The sequence below is a fragment of the Mya arenaria genome, chromosome 3 (assembly GCF_026914265.1).
Source record: "Mya arenaria isolate MELC-2E11 chromosome 3, ASM2691426v1".
NCBI lineage: Eukaryota > Metazoa > Mollusca > Bivalvia > Myida > Myidae > Mya > Mya arenaria.
The window spans coordinates 7,918,842-7,944,383 of NC_069124.1; the positions used below are offsets into that span (position 1 = coordinate 7,918,842).

The 25,542-nt window shown below is 38.2% G+C and overlaps 2 protein-coding genes across 11 annotated transcripts in view; one reads left to right on the plus strand and one right to left on the minus strand.

The window, feature by feature from the left end:
• Positions 1 to 5,541: 5,541 nt before the first annotated feature.
• Positions 5,542 to 9,862, minus strand: LOC128226912 (zinc finger protein 184-like). Its single transcript, XM_052937024.1, has 2 exons — positions 9,543 to 9,862; positions 5,542 to 7,913 (listed from the first exon to the last, which is right to left on the minus strand). The coding sequence occupies exons 1-2, from the start codon at positions 9,786 to 9,788 to the stop codon at positions 5,688 to 5,690; spliced, it is 2,472 nt and encodes an 823-aa protein (XP_052792984.1). The 5' UTR covers positions 9,789 to 9,862; the 3' UTR covers positions 5,542 to 5,687.
• A 2,524-nt stretch (positions 9,863 to 12,386) lies between these two features.
• LOC128229189 (centrosomal protein of 135 kDa-like) overlaps positions 12,387 to 25,542 on the plus strand; it is a 31,605-nt gene continuing 18,449 nt past the window's right edge. For 9 of the 10 annotated variants that reach the window (XM_052940921.1, XM_052940923.1, XM_052940928.1 and 6 more), the window contains exons 1-4: positions 12,387 to 12,475; positions 14,051 to 14,408; positions 15,426 to 15,593; positions 20,076 to 20,305. In XM_052940921.1, the coding sequence (XP_052796881.1) occupies positions 14,093 to 14,408; positions 15,426 to 15,593; positions 20,076 to 20,305 (714 nt within the window). In that variant the 5' untranslated portion in view covers positions 12,387 to 12,475; positions 14,051 to 14,092. Of the gene's footprint in view, positions 12,476 to 14,050; positions 14,409 to 15,425; positions 15,594 to 20,075; positions 20,306 to 23,461; positions 23,590 to 25,542 lie in introns of those variants that run through there. The other variant, XM_052940930.1, reaches the window with a different exon arrangement.

Sequence of the window (25,542 nt, forward strand, 5' to 3'; positions counted from 1 at the left end):
CGAGTTTTGGCATGAGCTTGCAGTGTGGACAAGTATTGGCATGAGTTTGCAGTGATGACGAGTGTTGGCATGAGCTTGCATTGTTCACGAGTGTTAGCATGAGCTTACAGTATGGACGAGTGTTGACATGAGCTTGCAGTGCTGATAAGTGTTGGCATGAGCTTGCAGTGTGGACAAGTGTTGGCATGAGCGTGCAGTGCTGACGAGTATTGGCGTGAGCTTGCAGTGCTGACGAGTGTTGGCATGAGCTTGCAGAGCTGACGAATATTGGCGTGAGCTTGCAGTGCTGACGAATATTGGCGTGAGCTTGCAGTGCTGACGGGTATTGGCATAAGCTTGCAGAGCTGACAAGTATTGGCGTGAGCTTGCAGTGCTGACGGGTATTGGCATGAGCTTGCAGTTCTGACGGGTGTTGGCATGAGCTTGCAGTGCTGACAAGTGTTGGCATGAGCTTGCAGAGCTGACGAGTATTCGCGTGAGCTTGCAGTGCTGACGGGTGTTGGCATGAGCTTGCAGTGCTGACGGGTGTTGGCATGAGCTTGCAGTGCTGACGAGTGTTGGCATGAGCTTGCAGAGCTGACGAGTATTCGCGTGAGCTTGCAGTGCTGACGGGTGCTGGCATGAGCTTGCAGTGCTGACGGGTGTTGGCATGAGCTTGCAGAGCTGACGAGTATTGGCGTGTGCTTGCAGTGCTGACGAGTATTGGCGTGAGCTTGCAGTGCTGACGGGTATTGGCATGAGCTTGCAGTGCTGACGGGTGTTGGCATGAGCTTGCAGTGCTGACAAGTGTTGGCATGAGCTTGCAGAGCTGACGAATATTCGCGTGAGCTTGCAGTGCTGACGAGTATTGGTTTGAGCTCGCAGTGCTGACGGGTGTTGGCATGAGCTTGCAGTGTTGACGAGTAATGGTTTGAGCTTGCAGTGCTGACGGGTGTTGCCATGAGCTTGCAGTGTTGACGAGTGTTGGTATGAGCTTGCAGTGTGAACGAGTGTTGGTATGAGCTTGCAGTGTGATCAAATATTGACATGAGCTTGCAGTGTTAACAAGTGTTGGCATGAGCTTGCAGTGTTGACGAGTGTTGTCATGAGCTTGCAGTGTTGAAGAGTGTTGGCATGAGCTTGTAATATGGACAATTGTTGACATGAGCTTGCAGTGCTGACAAGTGTTGGCATGAGCTTGCAGTGTGGACAAGTGTAAGCATGAGCTTGCAGTGTTGACAAGTGTTGGCATGAGCTTGCAGTGCTGATGAGTATTGGCGTGAGCTTGCAGTGCTGATGAGTGTTGGCATGATTTTGCAGAGCTGACGAGTATTGACGTGAGCTTGCAGTGCTGACGAGTATTGGCATGAGCTTGCGGTGCTGACGAGTTTTGGCATGAGCTTGCCCTGCTGATGAGTGTTGGCATGATTTTGCAGTGTTGACGAGTTTGGCATGACCTTGCAGTGTTGACGAGTATTGACATGAGCTTGCAGTGTTGACGAGTGTTGGCATTAGCTTGCAGTGTTGACGAGTGTTGGCATGACCTTGCAGTGTTGACGAGTATTGACATGAGCTTGCAGTGTTGACGAGTGTTGGCATAAGCTGGCAGTGTTGACGAGTGTTGGCATGAGCTTCCAGTGTTGACGAGTTTGGCATGAGCTTGCAGTGCTGACGAGTATTGACATGAGCTTGCAGTGTTGACGAGTGTTGGCATAAGTTGGCAGTGTTGACGAGTGTTGGCATGAGCTTGCAGTGTTGACGAGTGTTGGTATGAGCTTGCAGTGTTGACGAGTGTTGGTATGAGCTTGCAGTGTGGACCAGTATTGACATGAGCTTGCAGTGTGGACCAGTATTGACATGAGCTTGCAGTGTGGACCAGTATTGACATGAGCTTGCAGTGCTGAGTATTGGCATGAGCTTACAGTGCTGACGAGTATTGACATGAGCTTGCAGTGCTGACGAGTATTGGCGTGAGCTTGCAGTGCTGACGAGTATTGGATTGACCTTGCAGTCCTGACGAGTATTGACATGAGCTTGCAGTGTTGACGAGTATTGACATGAGCTTGCAGTGCTGACGAGTATTGGCGTGAGCTTGCAGTGCTGACGAGTATTGGATTGACCTTGCAGTCCTGACGAGTATTGACATGAGCTTGCAGTGTTGACGAGTGTTGACATGAGCTTGCAGTGTTGACGAGTGTTGGTATGAGCTTGCAGTGTTGACGAGTGTTGGTATGAGCTTGCAGTGTGGACCAGTATTGACATGAGCTTGCATTGTGGTTCAGTATTGACATGAGCTTGCAGTGCTGACGAGTATTGAGATGAGCTTGCAGTGCTGAGTATTGGCATGAGCTTGCAGTGCTGACGAGTATTGGCGTGAGCTTGCAGTGCTGATGAGTATTGGCTTGAGCTTGCAGTGCTGACGAGTATTGACATGAGCTTTCAGGGCTGACGAGTATTGACATGAGCTTGCAGTGCTGACGAGTATTGGCGTGAGCTTGCAGTACTGACGAGTATTGACATGAGCTTGCAGTGCTGACGAGTATTGACATGAGCTTGCAGTGCTGACGAGTATTGGCGTGAGCTTGCAGTACTGACGAGTATTTGCGTGAGCTTGCAGTGTTGACGAGTGTTGGTATGATCTTGCAGTGCTGACAAATTTTGGCATGAGTTTGCAGTGGTGTTAAGTATTGGCATGGGCTTGCAGTTGAACAAGTATTGGCATGAGCTTTCACTGTGACAAGTATTGGGATAAGCTTGCTGTATGGACAAGTATTGGCATGAGCTTACAGTGCTGACGAGTATTGGCATGAGCTTGCAGTGCTGATGAGTATTGGCATAAGCTTGCTGTATGGACAAGTATTGGCATGAGCTTACAGTGCTGACGAGTATTGACATGAGCTTGCAGTGCTGACGAGTATTGGCGTTAGCTTGCAGTGCTAACGAGTATTGGCTTTACCTTGCAGTCCTGACGAGTATAGACATGAGCTTGCAGTGCTGGGTATTGGCATGAGCTTGCAGTGCTGAGTATTGGCATGAGCTTGCAGTGCTGACGAGTATTGACATGAGCTTGCAGTGCTGACGAGTATTGACGTTAGCTTGCAGTGCTAACGAGTATTGGCTTGACCTTGCAGTCCTGACGAGTATTGACATGAGCTTGCAGTGCTGAGTATTGGCATGAGCTTGCAGTGCTGAGTATTGGCATGAGCTTGCAGTGCTGACGAGTATTGGCATGAGCTTGCAGTGCTGACGAGTATTGGCGTTAGCTTGCAGTGCTAACGAGTATTGGCTTGACCTTGCAGTCCTGACGAGTATTGAGATGAGCTTGCAGTGCTGAGTATTGGCATGAGCTTGCAGTGCTGACGAGTATTAACATGTGCTTGCAGTGCTGACGAGTATTAACATGTGCTTGCAGTGCTGACGAGTATTAACATGTGCTTGCAGTGCTGATGAGTATTGGCTTGAGCTTGCAGTGCTGACGATTATTGACATGAGCTTTCAGGGCTGACGAGTATTGACATGAGCTTTCAGGGCTGACGAGTATTGACATGAGCTTGCAGTTTTGACGAGTATTGGCATGAGCTTGCAGTGCTGAGTATTGGCATGAGCTTGCAGTGCTGACGAGTATTGGCGTGAGCTTGCAGTGCTGATGAGTATTGGCTTGAGCTTGCAGTGCTGACGATTATTGACATGAGCTTTCAGGGCTGACGAGTATTGACATGAGCTTGCAGTGCTGACGAGTATTGACATGAGCTTGCAGTGCTGACGAGTATTGGCGTGAGCTTGCAGTACTGACGAGTATTTGCGTGAGCTTGCAGTGTTGACGAGTGTTGGTATGATCTTGCAGTGCTGACAAATTTTGGCATGAGTATGCAGTGATGTTAAGTATTGGCATGGGCTTGCAGTTGAACAAGTATTGGCATGAGCTTTCACTGTGACAAGTATTGGGATGAGCTTGCTGTATGGACAAGTATTGGCATGAACTAACAGTGCTGACGAGTATTGGCATGAGCTTGCAGTGCTGATGAGTATTGGCATAAGCTTGCTGTATGGACAAGTATTGGCATGAGCTTACAGTGCTGACGAGTACTGGTGTGAGTTTGCAGTGTTGGCATGAGCTTGCAGTGTTGACAATTGTTGGCATGAGATTGCAGTGTGGACAAGAATTAGCATGAGCTTGCAGTATGGACAAGTGTTGACATGAGCTTGTGGTTTGGACAAGTATTGGCATGAGCTTGCAGTGTGGACAAGTATTGGCATGAGTTTGCAGTGTTGACGAGTGTTGGCATGAGCTTGTAGTGTTGAAGAGTGCTGACATGAGCTTGCAGTATGGACAAGTGTTGACATGAGCTTGCAGTGCTGACAAGTGTTGGCATAAGCTTGCAGTGTGGACAAGTGTAAGCATGAGCTTGCAGTGTTGACAAGTGTTGGCATGAGCTTGCAGGGCTGACGAGTATTGGCGTGAGCTTGCAGTGCTGACAAATGTTGGCATGAGCTTGCTGTATGGACAAGTATTGGCATGAGCTAACAGTGCTGACGAGTATTGGCGTGAGCTTGCAGTGCTGACGAGTATTGGCATAAGCTTGCTGTATGGACAAGTATTGGCATGAGCTTACAGTGCTGAAGAGTATTGATGTGAGTTTGCAGTGCTGACGAGTATTAGCATGCACTTGCAGTGCTGACACGTATTGGTATGTGATGCAGCGTGAGCTTTCAGTGGGGATGAGGCATATGTTGCACCTCCTGCATAAATGACACTATCCGATTGGTGGAGAACCATAACATAGCGGGTTGTATAATCCATTTATTTCCTGGTAATTGTATACCCTTTTAATTTAATATTAAAAAAAATCCTATAAAATATACTCTGTGAGATATAATTGTTTCACTGTTGGTAGCTTCGCTCTAACATGGTACTAAATTATTATACTGAGGGTGTATATCCCATACACCCCATCTACTTAGATTAAAAAAAAGTGCTTTAAAAAGTAAAACATGAAAATTGCCCATACTGCAGAGATTAATTACAATCAAAGTAAAGGCCCCTAGTGTAATGCAAATCCCCTTTTTCTGAGCAAAAGCCCTGGAAAGCCTTCAAAAAGGTCACGGATTTAATTTCCAACACAGTCCAGTCAACACAAGTATGTCAATGACGCCTACAAGTAGCATCTCAAGCGCTGAAAGAAAGGTTCAATCTTCTGTTTACGCCCCTTTCCAGGAAGCTGGGAATATATTGCTTAGCTAGTTGTTCTGGCAGCTATACATGTTTATCATAATGTTTAACTGCAGAGTTATTGACCTTTGTTGCTTTGCTTTGCATTGTCTGCAGCATTAGTTGAAAACTATAGGAGGGAATTAAATAAAACTTCATAATACAATATGTTGAATCACTGCTTCTAAAATGTAGCTTCAAAGACAGTCCAAAAATGAACAAAAAATAACCCTTCAACAATATTGTCATTTTAATTTAAGGTGGGATTTCAAAATATTTCAATACCTTTTCCCTATCAAATCGCTGTTTGGGGTATTTTATAACATTTAGTAATCTTTTTATAAGATTTATTGCTTTTTGACAAAGACAGCAGTTCAACTTCATAGACATTATAATAATTGCACAACTAAACATGTAAACTTATGCTATTCTAAAATAAATATTAAAAATAAATATTAAAGAATATAATACACATCATGGCAACTTCATGAAAGAGACACTAAGGTCTGTCAGTATTAAACAATTTCAAGTTCTGAATATCATTCGCAACAACGGATGAGATGGGATGAGCAAAACTGGAGTGTAAAGAAAACAGAGTTGTATAAGATGGTGTGTCACTCTCCTTTCCCAGGTTTAAAACCTTTATGGCATCACTTTCAGCCATTGTTCCATCTGGCTTCAACTGTTCAACTGTTTGCGTCACTGCAGAAGTCACCACAACAGGCACAGGAACGCTATGCTTGGGGATATTTAAAACACTTTCTGCGCTCTTCCTTTTACTTGAAGAGGTCTGTTCATTTACTGTTGAGAATGTTCCGTCTAAATTTTCTGTAAACAACTGCAAGTGTTCACTATCCGGAACTACTATACTCTGTTGGTGATTGGTTTGTTGTAAATGAATCAACTGAACTGGCATTAATTCTGTTTGATAGTTTCCGTCACTCTTTGGTACTTCCAGCATGATTGTGTTTGAGGCTGTATTGCTTGTAGTGCGATCTTGAACAAGAAATGCAACAGCATGTGATTTACTAGTATTCGATTTCATTTGATGGTCCTGATAATAAGGTAAAGGAGCATACTCATTTTGTGTTCCATCCAGATTGAGATAAGGGTTAAACGGAGGTAGCACATTATGTTTTTGAGTTTCATTGACGTTTGAAACATAAGTGTGTTCAGCCAATTGCTGGTGAACAATATTGCTTAAAACTTGCTCTTGGATTGAGCTTGATTTTGTTGTCTTGTCAATGTTGTCTTTCTCTTTCTCCTCATCATCATGATTTCTCTGAACGATGTCTTCTCGCCAAGTGCTCACATCTTTGTTAATCTTATGGACTGACTGGAGATGTCTTCTAACAACTGAAGGGTCACCAAAGTTTCTTCTACAAAGTTTACATTGAAACGGTCTAAAGCCATCATGTGCTCTTTCATGCCTTTGTAATGCTTGTTTCTGTGTAAATCCTCGACCACAAGTTTCACATTTGAAATCTTTTGTCTCCTTGTGAATGGCACGGTGGGCATTCAATGTAGACCTTTGGTTAAAAGCCTTTCCACAGGATGGGTGGGAACAAACAAATTTCTTCTCCTGTGAGTGCACGGTTTTGTGGTCTCTCAATGCAGACTCGTATGCATAAGACTTTCCACATACCTGGCATACAAATGGCCTCAAACCTTTGTGAACATTCATATGCTGCAGCATGGTATGCTTTTTTGTGAAACTCTTGCCACATTCCTGGCAAAGAAAGCTCATTTTGATACCAAGATGTTCATTTTTATTATGAAGCTCCAAATTAAATTTTGATGCAAACATCTTATTGCAGTTATTTTCTTCACATTTATATTCTTTCTTTTTATAGTCTGTTCTATGAGTTTTCATGTGGGCAGCAAAACTCTTCTGGCATTTGTATAGTTTTCCGCATATTTCACAAGTACTAGGGTTGTCCTCATGTGTCACATAATGGCGAGTCAGGTATTTGATATTCAAAAACACTTTTTCACAAACTCTACATTTCACAAGAGAATCTTTACTGCCCTCCATTGAGTCCTCAGATGGCTCAGTAGCATTTGAATCACATGATTTTACGGTAGAGTGTGTAGCGTTTTCATAAATTTGTTTTTTAAGAAGCTGTTTAATACTTGATGTCCCCATTTTGATAATTTCATTTTTCTTCCTTACAATACTTTTTGCTTTCTTAAGTTCTTCTTCAACCAGTTTCTGCACCATAAAATCATGTAAAAAGCTCTCCATTTTTTCACTTGGTACTTTCCCTGATATTCCAACTTTCCAATTGTTCAGAACATTTTCATTACCACCAACATCAGTTACTTTAACATCACCATCATTGGTCATTTCTGAGAAATCATTTAACTCTACTTTAACTTTACAATCGCTATGTGCATCTTTATTATCAGAGTCATCATCCTCATAATCGTTAAATTCGCTAAGGTATCTTTCTTCATCTGTATCTTCCTCCAACATTTGTGGCTGACTCGGGTCAATGAAATCTGCACTGTCCTCAAAATCTTCATGAGCAGGCTCACTCGTATTCCCATGATCAGCAAAAGTGGAAATGTTGTTTCCAGGAAACTGTGAGACATAATCATGCTCTCTTTTCAAGATTAATGTATCCGGTTCATTCTGCGTAACCCCAACACCACGACTGAGAGCTTCAGCAGCCTCAACCAGCGCCGAGAATGATATTGACTGGTTGGCAATTGGGGTCTGGTTCTGAAAAAAGGGAATATTTTTTAGATGTACATGTATTCACTACAATCAGTACCAATGTGCTTGTCATGTTGCTTTATTTACAGTAATTACTTTCAACAGGAATATTTTGTTATGAATACCAAAGCTGTTATTTTCACTTTAGTGTCAAAATTAAACATATTTATACTCATATCTGAAAAATGACTCTGTACAAGAAAAGGGCACAGCAGGGTGTAGTGAAAAGGCAGCAGGCTTCCAGAAAAAGGCAGCGGGGCCCCAAGTTATTACTTAATTATTTTCAATTATTGTAGTGTGAGTGGGCTAGAACCAGCTGCCCGGTTAGCTAAGTTGGTTAGAGCACTGTGCTAGTCTTCCAGCGGTCATGGGTTCAAGCCCCACACCGGGTGGTCACACTTTTCCTCCAAGGTTTACTTTACTGGTGGCAGCGGTAAACAGCAGAAGTGCCTCCGTCCGCCTTAAATGTTAACTGGGGGAGGAGTGTAGTGCGAATGGACTTGAACCGGCTGCCCTGTTAGCTCAGTTTGTTACGCACCAGTCAATTGTAACTAACCACCGCCCTCCCCCGAAGGTTCGGGGGTAGCCAGGGAAATGGGCAGTATTTTTACCTTTCAGGTGGCCCTGCAGTGCCGGGTGAATGCAGTGGTTTTGTCTTTGCGCCAAACATGGCCGGGAATGGGCCTTTCTAAGAGTCCCAGGGGTAAGAGGCATTTGACTGGGATTTTACTAGTCTAAAATAATAGACGTGTTATACAGGATTCTTCCAATCCCTAACGTCTAAACGGGAATGTGCAAAAAAGGGGGTGTTTTAAAAATATTGAAATTGCTTTAAGTGAAGTATTTTATGGTTGAAATTGATCATAAAGAGTTATATTCCTATTTCACCATGTAAGTGAAATGTTATTTTGCAATAAACAAGAATTTAATGCATTAAAACAAGTTGTTTACCTTTCCAATAAAACGAAAGTTGACTGACACAGACAACAATTATGCAAAGGGGAACAACTCGATATAATCGTAATAACTCGGCCTCCTCCGACAAAGCTTCGAGATAGACCTCGTTACACAATCGTAACAACTCGCCCATGGCCGAAATGTTCCGAGCGATTTAAAACTGTGCCCTAGAGCCTTGCAGGTGCCCTTCATGTATATATCGTTATGTTTTGACAGAATGAAATAAAGAAAAGCTGTCAAACTCATAATTATAAGTTGGATATTTATTTTTTGTGTACGGAAATAATATAAAATAACATTATCTGGTAATATTTCTTGTTTTTATGATATTTTATAGACGCTATATGCTTTAAGCCGGAATCCTGATCGGAACAACTACCCACTTTTGATACTGAACAATTTGTACGTGAAGGATTTGCCATATCAAAAATCTAAAAAAAATCTGTCAACGTACAACTATTTGAACTAGGATTTTACCAGCAGTTTGTCCCCACAGAACGGGGATTTTACCTGGGCTTGGCTGGACAGAAAGTGGAAGTCCCTGTTATCCCCCAGACCGGGGGGGGGCATTGGTTACAATTGACTGGTGCATTAGAGCACCATGTTAGTGTTCCGGCAGTCGTTGGTTCGAGCCCCACACCGGGCGCACTTTTCCTCCAAGATTTACTTTAGGATTACCTCCATTGGAGTGTACGAGCTGTCCATTGATCCAAACACTGCTTGAGTATTCATTAAAGCATTCTGAACGTTGATCAATGAGTGCAATGTTCCTTGCAAGACAACACTGTCATCAGACTTGGAAATGCTGACATTTTCTGTGTCACAAATTTTTGTCAGCACTGCATCTACATGGACAACTGCAGGAAAAGAGTCGAAGAATTCTTGGGCTATTGTTGCGTTAACTCTGCAGAAAACATTCACCATTTTAAATAAATAACAAAGATCAGCTGATGTATTAGTAGTTTCAGTTTTGATTTTACAGCAGCCATTTTTAGAGAAGTTACAGCAATTTTATTTACCGCAAAGAAATTTACCAAAACGAAAAAATAAAGGAAAGAAGAACTCGTTATAAAGGTAATTCGTCCAATATGGGAACTCCTTTACACTATTAAACAGGTGCTCAAATTATTTTTGTCGTTTTTTAAGTGAGGAACATGTTCGGTGAGGAACAAAATGGCGGATTCTTTGTGTATTGTTGTATTTTTTGTTGACATATTGACCTGGTAAGTAGGTTTATATCACTGTTATAATTTAAATAAAAACACCTACACGAAAGCCAGACCTAAACGCTACTCTTTATTTTCAAGAAGCGTTAACAATAAGTAATTGAATGTATAAGCTGAAAGATTGTTTGTTAACACAGTGAAGAAAGAAAATTGCTGGTTTTAATCAAAATTTGAAGTTCTTGGCCTTATTTTATAAATTAAATTATTATCGCGTTTTTTGCATCTATATTTCTTTGCGACGGCCTATGCGCAAAGGCCTAGTTTAAGCCTTCTATAAGTGACCCCCCCCCCAAACTGTGTATAGTACACAACATCTGTGTATGGATCTTAATCTTTATTGCCTTGTGCTGTCTATCAGACCTCTGTTCTGAGTATCCTGCTATGCAGATCAAGTTTTATTATAGAAATAGTCAACCCTTTATGGCCCTGACCCAATAAACAAATATACAGGAAACTGGCCCCTACTGTGACACCAGTGCATTTAACAGGGGATGCACAACAGGGGATCATCATGCCAGACATTCCTTAAACTAGGCCATTATGGGTACTATGTGTTCAATTGTTTATGTTTAAACACCTGTATGCCGTGAAAGTTCTATGCAATTTTTGTTCGGTGCAGAATCAGACTAACCCTTATGGTTCTCTGATATCTAAGTGTAAGTAAAACACGAGCTGTACATAACTAAGGTTTACACTCATGACTAAAGGCGATTTCTTGCCCAATAATTAGTATGTTCATCTATAACTTTGCCCGAAAATGGCTTTACCGGAACTTGGACGCAACTCATGCATTTTTTTTTCATTTTGTAAACAAACAATCTTTCAAAGCAGATATAACCTTTTTACTCTTTTACAAGATGTAATGATATAACTTATTACTAACTAGCCGAGATGAACTCGAATCTAAAACCATGCCATTCGTTGGCATATATATATATATAATAACTAGCCATAATGCATGCAGTCAGTATCATCGACACCCACTAAATCTAATGAAGACATTTTAGAAGTCCAATTTCACCATGTCAGAAAATAATCCTATATGGCACTATCAACTCTAATATTATTCATTGATCAGATGTACAAGACAGGTATCTGTGGAAAAACTGTTTCTAAAACCTGAGTGTAATCCATACATCACATGTGCAGCAGATTTTAACTGACTAAACCGTATTAAGTTATCTAATATACACATACTGTGTTTAGATACTACACTAAGGAAACTAGCAGGTCTTATGTTTTCTATATCAAGGTTACTGTTTTTCTTAAACACATGTTATACACGTGCATTTGTCATTGTTTTCAGTGATGGCATATTTACAATGTACGCGATTGGATTTTTTTAATCATTCTTCAAAAATATCTAGCGTAACTTTAAATATATGTCAGTAGCTTTAGCATCGTCTGATAGGGACGACGCATGACGCCTGACGCATTACTTTGACCCCATTCATCATGGAACGGGTCAACCGTGTGTGTCCGACGATGATCATTCTGGGACTAACTGGACCTTTGTTTATTTGAGTTTATCAAGGTCTGCCCGCGCCCATTGGCTGCATTATGGCTTGACCCCGCCGTGACGCCATCACGACTTAAATTGTGTTTAAATGCCATAAGTGACATGAGATAGAAGTGACAGCAATTCGCAGTCAAATCCAGGCATTGAAAGACTTGAAGAAACAGAGTGAGATACAAGAAATCCGGGTGCGATACCCTAGCTCTTTGCGAAGAGACCTCTTGGTTCTTTAACGTGCTCGGTGTAAAGCACCGATACACGGGATACAACTTTCCTGGGTTGAACCAGTACTGAGTACACCACTTTCCCAAGCACTACCCTTTAAATGCCAAACGCCAGGCAAGGGAGCTACTTGTACCAGCTTTTAACGTCTTTCGGTATGACGCCTGGGATCGAACCCACGACCTCCCGCTCCGTAAGCGGACGCTTAACCACAAGGCCACGGAGACGGTTGACTAACTGGACCATCATTATTGTAGGCCTATATACTGCTGGTTAAAAATGGAACCTGGTCAAATAGCCCCGATTTTGGTCAAATAGCCCCCCCACTTTTGGTACAAAAGCCCCACCTGAAAAAAAAATGGTCAAAACGCCCCCAATTTGGTCGAAAAGCCCCCATTTTGGTCAAATATCCACCACTTCTTTTTTATTTGAAATTAGAGATAAGCATATATATGACATGAACCTGTCCGTATGGAAACTGTAGACTGCAACCGTAAACATGATATAGATTTTCTTTCCGGTAAAACAGCTCTCGTCGAAAGAGGTTTTTAAATCTCCGCCATATTCAAAACAAGCGCCTGTCAAAACATGTTTACGACATAAATTATTTTTTCATATACTACCTTAAATTCTGCTGTTTTTGACAGGTAAGTAAATTTCTTACTTGCAGAACGTTTGAGTAATGAGGTGCCAAGTCAAAATTAGCAACATGGCGTAACATGCGAGCCCCTTCAAAAATAATATATTTTCTGTTGACAAGTGTTGTTATTTTTTACCACAATTGACACAAACAATTACAAAAACGTAAAACTCAGTGCTACTGTTTAGGCAGTCATGGTTAGAGTCCTACATTTGCGAAAAATGTGCGCGGTGTGTGGGGATTGAACCAACGACCACCGCTACTCTTACTAGCAGTTGCATGGCACTCTTACCATCTAACCAACTGAAGTAACCAGGCAGCTGACTCTTACACCTCCAACTCCCACGGGGTTACTTTTTTTGGTAACAGCAGCAACATTTGATTCATATTCAACTCATGGGCAACATTAAAAATATTATAAATGATGTTCTTTTTGAATTGGAATCAAGGTTTGTATCAATTTACATCAGTGCACACACCTGCATGTGAAGCATAAAAAAATCAGAAATGTTGTTAGTTTCCATTTTGCAGCTACCATACACTTCTTAAAGCTGCACTCTCTCAGAAAACCGTTTTTACAACTTTTTTATTTTTTGTCTTGGAAAGAGCAAATTATTGCGTAAATATTGGAAAACCAGTGATATAAGATTACTGACAAAAAATCAGATCGTAGATTTGCATATTTTTGTTTAAAAATTAAGGTTTTATAGCTTAAACCGTTACTAACGGTTAAAGAAAAATGCATAAATCATCAATGTTTGAACCTAAATATAAAAATCTGCGATCTAATTTTTTGTCAGCGCTCTTATATAACTGGTGCTCATGGATTTATGCAAAAATTGGCTCGTTCCAAGACAAAAAATAAAAAAGTTGTCAAAACGTTAAATCTGTGAGAGTGCAGCTTTAAACCTCATATTTAAGGATCATTATTTTTTAGTTATAGACTTATAGTTAAGCATTTCCTTCAAATGAAATAAACATCATTTTGATGAATTCTATTTCAGTTAAATCTGTTTTGTTAATTTTATTGTAGACTACTTGAAATTGTGCCAGACTCCTTGATATTCGCCACTGCAGTGCTTATATTTATGTTGTGATATGTTGATCATTATGGACGGCATGCTAGCTACACTTTTTGTTACATGAATGCACAAGTGATTGTGCAATAGAAAAGTTAGAATAGTTAATGTATGGACAGAATTTATATTTAACTGTGTCTCTATTTTTTAAGCGTAATCATATTTCATTATTTTCAAGCCAGTAATAATTTTTATCCTTTCAATGCAAGCCAGGTATCTGTTAATCTTTAATCCAGATATTATACACCAACACCACTGGATAGTTTACACTTTATTCAGACTTCACAATAAGTAGTCACACAGATATATTTCACACTGATGTAGCTTAGCAAGTTCATGACGTCATGACGTCACAATGACGTCACCTAATGTTGTTTCTAAAGGAAGAGTATTCTAACTTAAAACAGAGTTGTAAAACATGAAATTAACAGTATGGTCCCAGTCCTCAGAAGCTAAGAGGCAATCTCTATATCCCAACCATTCAGTTCTCATTTCCATTTCAGATATATGTTTTAAAGCAATACTTAATACCGGACTGACAAACAATGTCAAACACAGCCACAGCCCAAGCCCAGCAGAAGTTCTCTAACCTTCGAAAACGTCTGGACCAACTGGGCTACAAACAACCCCTGGGTATAGAATCTCTACCTCTTGTCGAGAAACTGTTTGCTGATCTTGTGCACACAACAGAAAGTCTCAAAAATGCCAAGTTAAATCTCGGCAAGCAGACAACTGAACATGTGGATGTGGATTCTGTTGTAGAGGCTTACAAGAGTGATAATGCCAAACTTGTGAAGGAGAATAATGACTTACACAAACAGTTGATTAAACAGAAAGAAGAATCAGATGCAATACTTAGAGGTAAGATAGGTTAATAGTAATAAAGGATGGATGCTCCATATACATACAAGCCAATGACTTCCTCCACAATTGTATGCTCTATTTTCTTTGTTAAATATTATATTTTCTGAAAGTTGTGAAAATACTGTTAACCCTTAAGCCACTATGTTATTAATGCCTAATGGCTTATCAGTGCTGAATAAATAACATGGAATTCTTAGCATTTTACCATGAATGGTAATATATACATAACTCTTGCTATAGTAGAGATATAGCCATAAAACTATATGTGTTTGAATCACCGAAAGTCACTCTTTCAGAATATGACATTTTTACCAGCATACTTTGCCTTTTTTTACCTGTTCAGGTGAGTTAATTGGCAAAAAAGAAAGATTTTTCAAAGTTTCTTCAGTTTTATTGATTAATCTTTGGTATATTATTTCTTTATTGATAGATATAGATAAAATATTAAAGTGAAAATATAATCAACAAAAAATGTAACAATATTGGCATTTTATAATGACTTTACTGCACAGGTAAAGCAACAGGTGAGTAAAAAAAAATCAACATTTCTATTTTTATTTTTGGATTTTTCTTTTATCAGCAAGTCTTCAATTCCAAATATAATTCATTATGAAGGCAATTAATAGTCCTTAAACACTGTTAAGTAACAAAAACATCTAAATATAAAATTATATTTCATACATTTGTGACCTTGGGCGTCTTTTACTCATCACTGTCAGATCTCTGTTTCACACTGTTTGAAGTTAATTAAAGAAAAAAAAAAAATTGGTATAAAAAAGACAGTCAAATAACTAAGTGTGTTGATCATAAACATTCAGTGCTTACATACTGTTAAATTCAAAGTCTGATGCCTGTTATAAATTTCTGATAATTATGATTGATTGTTAAATTGATTATGGTACATGTTTGAATGTTTTTAATTCTTGTTGAACTTTATTAGCTTTCATTTGAAACAAAAACATGTTTTGAAGAAACCATTGCCAGTGTTTATATAATCCCCATTTCTTTACTCAGAGCTGAAGGCGTCCCTTCGGAAGCTTGAACACGAGAATGCGGACCTCAAGTTCCTCAACAATCAGTATGTACACAAGGTGCGAGGGTTGGAGCGCGAGAGCAAGGAGAAGTCGGACCGTATACTCAACCTGCAGGAGAAAAACTTCCATGCTGTCGTTTCAACACCAGGTGAGACAGTCATTGAAACTGGACGTTCTGATGAACAAGCCAGAATGCTTACACAATTGCTAGTCATCGACATTTTTAACAAGCCCTGCTATAATCCAGGATTTGAGCAAGCTTCAAATTATTTTACCAATGCAGGAATTTGAAATAAAGTATATTGGCTCTTTTTGACATAAACAATTTTTAATCACCCCTCAAATGTTTTAATACGCCTGTTTTTAAAAAAACCTGGACTAATTGTTGTTTTACCTGCAGTGTATGGGCGGGCGGCGTTCAATATATCGCTGCTGAATGACTTAAGAAGCCTTTGTCCAATGATCTCCAAATTTGTTCAGATTATCTTGGACAAGTTTTACAACCAGACATAACGCTCTAGTGACTAAGAGTTGTCAACCTATAATTAAAGAACTTACCTAAAATAGGTCGTGTCTGCAATAGTCACAATGTGTATAGGTGTAATATCTCTGACAAGGTTGATAACCAACAATATCGCTGTAGTAACCTGGGAGTTATCCCCCTTTAATTATAAAAATTACTTCAAAGCGGTCTTGTCCGTTCATAAATAATTTTTGAAGCATTTGTCCAATCATCACCAAACGCAGTCAGAATGTGTATGAGCATAATATCTCCAACAATTTTGATATCCATCCATATCACTCTAGTCACTCGAGAGTTATCAACCATGATTTTTTAGCTCAACTATTCGAAGAATAAGGAGAGCTATACTACTCACCCAAGCGTTGGCGTCGGCGTCACCCCTTGGTTAAGGTTTTGCGTGTAAGCACACATAGGTAAATATCTCAGCAACTACTAGAGGTATTGCATTGAGACTTTATACAATGGTACTCAACCATCAAACCTACTTAATTAACCAAGTTAGATAACTCTAGTTTGCATTTATTGCCAATAATAGGCCTTTATTATTTGACTTAGAAATTCTTGTTAAGGTTTTGCATGCAAGCACACATAGATTAATATCTCAGCAACTACTTGAGGTATTGCATTGACACATTATACAATGGTACTCAACAATCTAACCTACCTTATTCATCAAGTTAGATAACTATAGTTTGCATTTAATGCAAATAATAGCCCCTTTATTATTTGACTTAAGATTCTGGTTAAGGTTTTGCGTGCAAGCACACATAGGTTAATATCTCAGCAAGTGCTTGTGGTATTGCCTTGAGACTTGATACAATGGTACTCAACCATCCAACTTACTTAATTAACCAAGTTAGATAACTCTAGTTTGCATTTAATGCAAATAATTGCCCTTTATAAATTCTGGTTAAGGTTTTGCGTGTAAGCACACATAGGTTAATATCTCAGCAACTACTTGAGGTATTGCATTGAGACTTGATACAATGGTACGCAACCATCCAACCTACTTAATTAACCAAGTTAGATAACTCTAGTTTGCATTTAATGCAAATAATTGCCCTTTATTATTCGACTAAGAAATTCTGGTTAAGGTTTTGCATGTAAGCACACATAGGTAAATATCTCAGCAACTATTAGAGGTATTGCATTGAGACTTTATACAATGGTACTCAACCATCCAACCTACTAAATTAATCAAGTTAGATAACTCTAGTTTGCATTTAATGCAACATAATTGCCCTTTATTATTAGACTTAGAAATTTTGGTTAAGGTTTTGCATGTAACCACTTTTAAGTCAATACAGCGAATACATCATGTATTGCATTAAAACTTTACACACAGGCTCCATACCATTTAACCTTATTATTTTATCAAGTAAGATAACTCTATCTTTCATATTATATAATTTTTGCCCCTTTATTATGCGACTTAGAAATTCTGGTTAAGGTCTTGCATGCTAGCACACACAGTCTTCCCGAAATGTGCCGGTCCGCCGGACATGTCCGGCAAATTTTGAACAGGTCCGGCAGATCTTCCGAAAATGACGGTCCGGATGCCCGACATATTTTGAGACAACTGAATAGCGAAAAGGTATTTAAAAGCGAAATGTCTATAAAAACTTTCGCTGATTATTTGCCTTTGCGGTAGTTAGTCAATCCCATACTGATATTGACGTCACATAACATCGCCAAAAGTCGGCCGTTTCCGATTTCTGATATGCAATCATGATGTTGATTCCCGGGGATAAATGAGTAAATACGATTCATCAGTAAATACATTTTATTACATCAGTTTTGATTTGTTCTTGGTTTGCAACAAAGTACAATCAAAATCGTCGGCACGCAATTTACTTCGTCTGCAGTCAAAATGGCGGCGGTTGGTGGAATTACCGGACGACCGAAAAAACAGAAAGCACCTTAATGGCAGCATTGTTTAAATATTTTTTTGCGAGACCAAGTGTTTTTTTTTTTTACTAAACGACATGTCAATGTAAAGTTTATATGGTTTTTTTTATGAACTAAATCAGGAAAGCATTCAAAACAGTTGACATTCATTTTTTTTACTCTTTATGTATACTATGACATATATGTTCGGACAGGCAAATATTTTTTCGGACAGGCAAAAACTTCCAAAGTGCCTGTCCGGTGGACAGGCGGAATTTTTACAATTTCGGGAAGACTGCACACATAGGATAATATCTCAGCAACTACTTGATGTATTGCATTGAGACTTTATACAATGGTATTCAACCACCCAACCTAATTGAATAACCAAGTTAGATAACTGTAATATGCAAATAATGGCCCTTTATTATTACACTTAAACATTCTGGTTAAAATTTTGCATGTAACCACATTTATGTTAATATCTCAGCACATCATGTATTGCATTGAAATCTAATCTAACAGTGATCCATGCATGTTTCATCAAAACTTTTCAATCCTTACACTGAAAAGCTGCGGAATAGTCGAGCGCTGTCTCTGTGACAGCTCTTGTTTTTTCTTAAAATTGGTCTTGTCTGCTTAACAACTTGAGAAGCCTAAATTTGGTCAGAATGTGTATTTGCATAACATCTTTGAAAATTTTTATAACCAGCAATATTGCTTGAAACACTGGAGAGCTATCACCTTTAATTATAGAAATAACCTCAAATCGATCTTTTCCATTCTATAACTTTAAAAACTGTTGTTCAATTATGACCATATTTGGTCAGGATGTGTATGGGCATAATATCTCAGACAAGTTTGATAGCCGTATCACTTGAGTCATTCAAGAATTATAGCCCTTTAGTTATAGAAATTGCCTAGAATTTGTCCAATCAATTACTTAAGAATCCTTTGTCCAATTATCACCAAATATGTCTAAATGTGGCTTAACGTACACCCACTTATCATTATACTTGGTGTCCTAAAATTAGGACGGGTATCTGTTTTGACAGTCAGTGCTCTTGTTTTTATTAAAGTACAATAGTGTACACTACAAACCATGCATTTTTGCAAAAAGTGTGTTGACTTCGGGGAAGAGATTGCATTGTCATGTTGACGGGTGGAGATATATATTCTATGGTAGCCAATGCGGTGGTAAGCATATCACTATGTACATCTGATGTGGCATATTGCCGCTGTGGGGCTTACCCATGCAAATATTTTAACAGGTGACTGCGGGTACAAAAAGAAGATTGTAAATTGTACGCAGAATAGCTTTCACCTGATTACGAGGGTTAACAATATCCCCCACACTTGACAATTAGGTTGCTGGAATATTAAGTTTTGGTAAAAGCATTTTTGATAAAAGTTGATTGATACTAAAATATAACTATGAAAGGGCTTTCACGTCTTTAGGAAGAGCTTGCAGAATAAGCTCCGTTCGTTTTTCTTGCATCTCTGTATGAAGAGCAGAGGTTATTTTATGTTTTTGTAAATGCCAAAACTTTAATCTAAATGGAATTTAGTTTTCATTGCGCTAAGTGTTTGTTTAAGTGTGATCTGTAATGTATGTTACTATTCAAAGTTTTTCGGAAACATCACTAGCTACCTTTTACCACCAATAATAAATAATATATAGTTATACGATACGTAAGGAAAAATCATGGCAATAAGCAAAATCTGCACAAGTGGCTGGTAGTGTAGTTTCCTCATTAACTATTTGAATGTGTAAAAACTATCAACCTACCTATAGCGTAGTGGCTTTGGTAAAGGCCTCTGCATATATATCATTTTTATTGTCCTTCATAATTAAAATGTATTTTAGTTTTGTCTGTTTGTCAAGGATAAAAAAATCAAGGTTTGGTGATAGCCTAAGTGTCGGGGTCTTGTAGACACTTTGACCTTGGTCACAACTTATAAACAATTCAAGGTACTGAGTAATTCGAATGAAACTTAGGATACATGTAACCAGAGATACTATGCATTTGTAAAGCAAGGCCCATATCTCTCTTTAACAATAAGTCTGCCCCTCCTTTGCCTGGAAAACAACATTTAAGCATTGGCATTTGCTGCATGGAGCTCGTGTTTGTTGATTGTAGAGAATTGTACATAATTACCACTAGATAGAAGTCTTAACAATCTTGCCCATACAAATACATTTATAAATTACTTTTACAGGAGGAAAGAAAAAGACAATACCATTCCGTCGCCAACGTATGGAGATTGATTGCACCGTTCCACCTGCTGATGACTACCATCGAACCAAACCCAGTTTAGCTGATGACCCGTACGTGGCTGATCTCCTCCAGGTTGCCGATGGGCGCATAGCGGAGCTTGATCAACAGGTTTCGGATCTGTCAGACCGATGTGAGATTTCTGACCGCAAGTTGGCTAGCTTCCGACAACAGGTAGGCTTTCATTAGTTTCATCCATCTCATTGTAGATTGATTACTGACAGTGGTACGTGCTTAATGACATGATCTTGTCTGACTCTGTCTCATAGACCACATAAGTGCCTGTGTCCACAACAGTCCTTTCTCTGATACTGCATGTTGCAGCATTTAACATAGCATTGCTACTGGTATCTGGAAATGGATAGTCATTTTCGGGATAAAAAGAGTACTTTGACTTATATAATTTCATATTGATCACTTTCTTATAATATGAAAACTCTTTACTAGTGATGTTCCGATGATAATCGAAAATCGATTAGTTATACCCCCCAAAACAAAGTTTTTATACCCCCCAAAACAAAGTTTGGGGGGGGGTATACTGGAATCGGGTTGTCCGTCTGTCCGTCTGTCTGTCCGTCTGTCCGTCCGTTTTTTTTTTGTCCGGGATTCATCTTTGTCGTTATTGAACAAATCTTTTTCAAACTTTCAGATATTAATGGCCATGATGTAAACTTGCGCCTCTGTGAAATTGGTACGGGTCACATGACCCTGACCAGAGTTATCTCCCCTTGATGTTTTAAAGTAGGCAAAATAAGCCCTGTCCGGGATTCATCTTTGTTATTATTCAACAAATCTTTATCAAACTTTCAGAAATTAATGGCCATGTTGTAAACTTTTGCCTCTGTGAATTTGGTACAGGTCACATGACCCTGACTGGAGTTATCTCCCCTTGATGTGTTAAAGTAGGCAAAATAAGCCCTGTCCGGGATTCATCTTTGTTATTATTCAACAAATCTTTATCAAACTTTCAGAAATTAATGGCCATGTTGTAAACTTTCGCCTCTGTGAATTTGGTACAGGTCACATGACCCTGACTGGAGTTATCTCCCCTTGTAGGCAAAATTAGCTTTGTCCGGCCTAACTCCAGGGCAAACAACCTAGACATGGAGGGGTGGGGGGTATTCGTTAGCCTATGGCTTACAGTTCTAGTTGGACCTGAAATCGGCGACAATCGATTGTATTTGGTTATAATCGATCATCGAAAAAAATAAAAATTATTAAGTGTTCAGATGTCAGCTTTAATAAAATCCATAATGAGCACAAAAATTAATTATTCTTTAAACAACAACACTTAATATCTTCAATCATAGACATAACGTATGTGCATATAATGATTTAGAGTTTAATACTGTACATGAATAAAACAACAATTCAGGTACTATCTAGTATTTATAAAATGATTGTACTATCGATTATCGGTTACTTGATTGAAACCGATTATTGTTAGTAAAATTGGAACCGATTCCCAACACTACTCTTTACTTTTGAATTGAAACAAAATGTTAACGTTAAAAAGGGACGTAACTTGAGATGACTAAGGAATCTTTGTCGTGGTTATTTACCTTTTTCATTAAGGATATGTTCCCCTTTTGATAATGTTAAGATTGTAGTTTGTATTAGGATGTAAAGGGAAGTTTACAGTTAATTCCTGCATATATTCTTGACTTGTAGTATTTTCAGTTGAAGTATTTAACCTCTATTTTCCTTGAACCTATGATTCTTCAATTGTTATACCTCAACAACTCCAGCTTGGTTGAAAAGGTAGAAAAAAGAATTGACTTAAAGCTGATACATTGAAAATGAAGAGCATTGACAAGGATTTACCCAATGATGATGACAGTTTCTTATCTGATAGTGCAATTCATTATTGTGACACTACAAATGATTGTATTGGAGTTCAATTCAATTTCAAAATCGATTAATAAAGCTTTGGCAGGTAATAAAAAACCTCTGCTTTCTTTGAAAATTAATTGGATGTTGATTTCAAATACATTCTTTAAGCCCAAAACAATTTTAAGAGAGACTGATACCAGATGAAAAGCTCTGGTTATAATCATGGAAGAAAATACACATAGCTATTTAATTTATATTTAATCATGAATGTTTAACACCAAGATTACCAAACGGAATCTGGGTTCAAAATATTTTGCTTGCTCTTCATATCGTTGAAGTAGTATGTAAGTGAATGTGAACAAACAGCATTTTTTATCTCCAGTCGAATATTCAGTGCAGTATGTGGTGGCTTGTTTGTTCCACAAATTTAATGGACTCCTAAAATATTAGAGCTCTTTAAGAAAGAAAATGTTAAGAAGATAATATTCTGTTTGGAACATCCTTAAAAATTATGTGTTCTCAGTGTACGACCAACTCGCTATAAATGACTCAAATTACTTTGAAAGCAAATCCCCATATGTAGGATATGTTGAGTATGCTCAAACACCCTTTTTAACCATTTATTTGTGTACTTTGGTTAATTCAACAACAAAACACTACAGTTATTCAAACAGACCTACTTCAATTGGTTATATATACCCATATCTTTTGGCATTTGGAACATATCTGAATAAAAATGGCAGTGAGCAAAAAGTTTATGTCCTATTCTCTTATTAAATGTAATATTATCACTTTGACTGAACCCCCCTTCCCCCCCCCCCCCCCCCCCCCCCCTCGCTATCTTCATCTTGGACCTCACCAACTGAAAATGTCTGTGGTCTGGGTCCCGCTATTTGCAACTAACATTGTTTAGTGGTAGACTTTGTTTCAATGAGGATCAGTATGCATGTATTGTAGAAATGAAGCAGAATACATGAATATTTAAATACAAAATTGCAAGCAGCATCTGATTATTGAAATTTAAATTGTTAACATGCTATGTGTTATTAAAAATGGATAGAACAGCTAATTGATGAAGAATCTTAAATCTTAAATTAAATGAAGATAATCATTAAAATATAATTGATAAAAGGCGTTAACAAATTAGCTAGCTTGCATAAATTAATTAAAAAACCCATTGTTCTGATAAATTAAAATTAATATCTGACTTTTATCTTTCACCCCTAGTACACCCATAAAGACAAAACTTGCCTTAAACCTAATAAAAATCATTGCTAAACCAATATTTCACCTTAATGCTAGCCAATTTAGATTACCAGTTCAGTGTTTGTATATTTAAAACCAACCGTGTGATACACTACAGGCTTGATAAATCTATACCTGCATTTTAATCGCCCTTTATTGAACCTCAGAGAAAATCCCGGGATCTTAGTGACATGCTCAAACTTGGTATAGTGGAATCCATTCAGCTCTTATATTACTATAGATAGATCTTCAGCAGGATATTGGCTATGTAATAAAGCTGGTTGTACGTCACTGACTTAACGTACGGGTGACTGGTAAAATTGGTCTCGCTTTGGAACTTTGAAACTTGTGTAGGACACTAGGATTATTTTTTGAGTTTGGTAAGAATTCTTCTATGTTTTTAACCAATTTCTTTGCAATTGAAAGAGTTTATTGCTATCTGCACATGTTTAACACTTTTGTCCTCCATATTGTTTACACAAATTTCCATGGTTACATGTTAAGAATGTGTACAATAAAATGCTTATCTGACAAACTTGAAATGAAATTAAAGCTGACTTGTAAAATGCTTCAATAATGTACATGAAACAAAGTGATTGACTCTTATTGAAGTTATTTGTATCAACTGCTCATTATTGATTGAACTTTCATGAAAGCAAATCAATTTTCAATTTATTGGTTATGGTTTAAAACACATTAAACAATTAAATTTGTTTTCATTGTTGAGGTATTGAACATTTTCATTTCTGCAGAGTAAAATTTGAATATCTTTGTAACATGACTCAGGTTTAATGCTATTTGAACTACGCTATTACAAGTTTGCATGTCCATGCAAATCTATCGTGGAAATATTGACATTGAATAAAGAATTAGGGCGTGTTTGATCAACAAATATCAGACATAATTCCAATAATGGTTCGCATAATATCATGTAAGTTCTTAATAACTCCTTATTATAAGATCATATTAAGGGGCACTGGCCAGTGGTATTTCTGGCTTATATCCTGATTTTGAGCTGGTAAGCCATAGAAAGTGAAATCAATTGCTTTATTTATGGCATTGACAGAGTTTATATATATTGTGGTATTGAAGTGGCTTTTGTATTTTATTAGTTTAATAAAAAAAATCAGAAGCTTTTATTAACCAATGTATTGATCCATAGGCCAGTAATAAAATCAGTCAAAAGATTGACACATTTTGGTGAATTGTTTGTAACAAATTTGAAGCTTTTGTGAACAACAATGTCTAGCTTTTGCCTAGTTGATTTTGAAAATTGCACTTTCAGCAACCACTGATCCATATGTCAAACATCATTTACGAGGCTTTTGAACCTTTTTAATTTAGTGTTAATTTAAATATGCATACAAATATAAATTAGCCATTGTAGTGGGTTTGTATTCAAAGTCACTGACTGTTTTTTTTCTTCTGATGTTTTATTAAAGTTAAATCTTTTATGCTTGTCAATTTTATGCAATAGATCTCATAAGTATGATGTCTACTTTACAATCCGATGATTCCAATTATCTTGAATATGCCAGACAGGTCATTGCTTGCTATTATGGCTCCAACCCAAAGGCCAGGATAAACAAGCTGACCCCAAACTAAGCACCATCACCCGTGACCAACACCACTTTTGTTACTGGTGTAAAATGGACAGCTCATACTTTGAATGATAATATATGTTCAGACCTGTGACAAGTGTTTTTTATATATATATATGTACACTACTTAGACTTAATAAACAATGAGTTCTGTTCTGTTCTAGAATGATTAATGCATTGACCTTGCTACTAATGTGTCCCTCATACAATGCCATGTGTTTGGTGATAGGAACTTTTTCTCAACTGCTGGCATTGTCACTTGTTGTTAACCATACTTCATAGTCTTTTATTAATTGTTTAACTGCTTTATTGACATTCCAGCCTCTTTGAACATTAAATATTTACAATCCAACTAGTATATTAACACAGTAGGTTGTAAAACTATTGTTTTCCCTCATTGTTAATCATGATTGAGTTCTTTATTGCAAATTGTCACTCATGAGCATGGGATCAATATTGATGGCCCATGATGAGTTTATCATGCTCATGTTTAATCATTCTCCTTGTCTTCCAGTCATCAAAATTAGGCTTTCGGATTAACCAGCCCGAATTGATATACTAAAGCTTGGCATAACATTTTTTTAACAAGCCCTGCTGTATAAAACCCAGAATTTGAGCAAGCCTGGAAAGCATTTTATTGCAGGGCTTGCGTGCTATTGTACTAGTTTGGACCCCTGATCTTCCCGACTTATGACTCGACTATGAGCCTAATAGTATGGTTATTCCAATTGG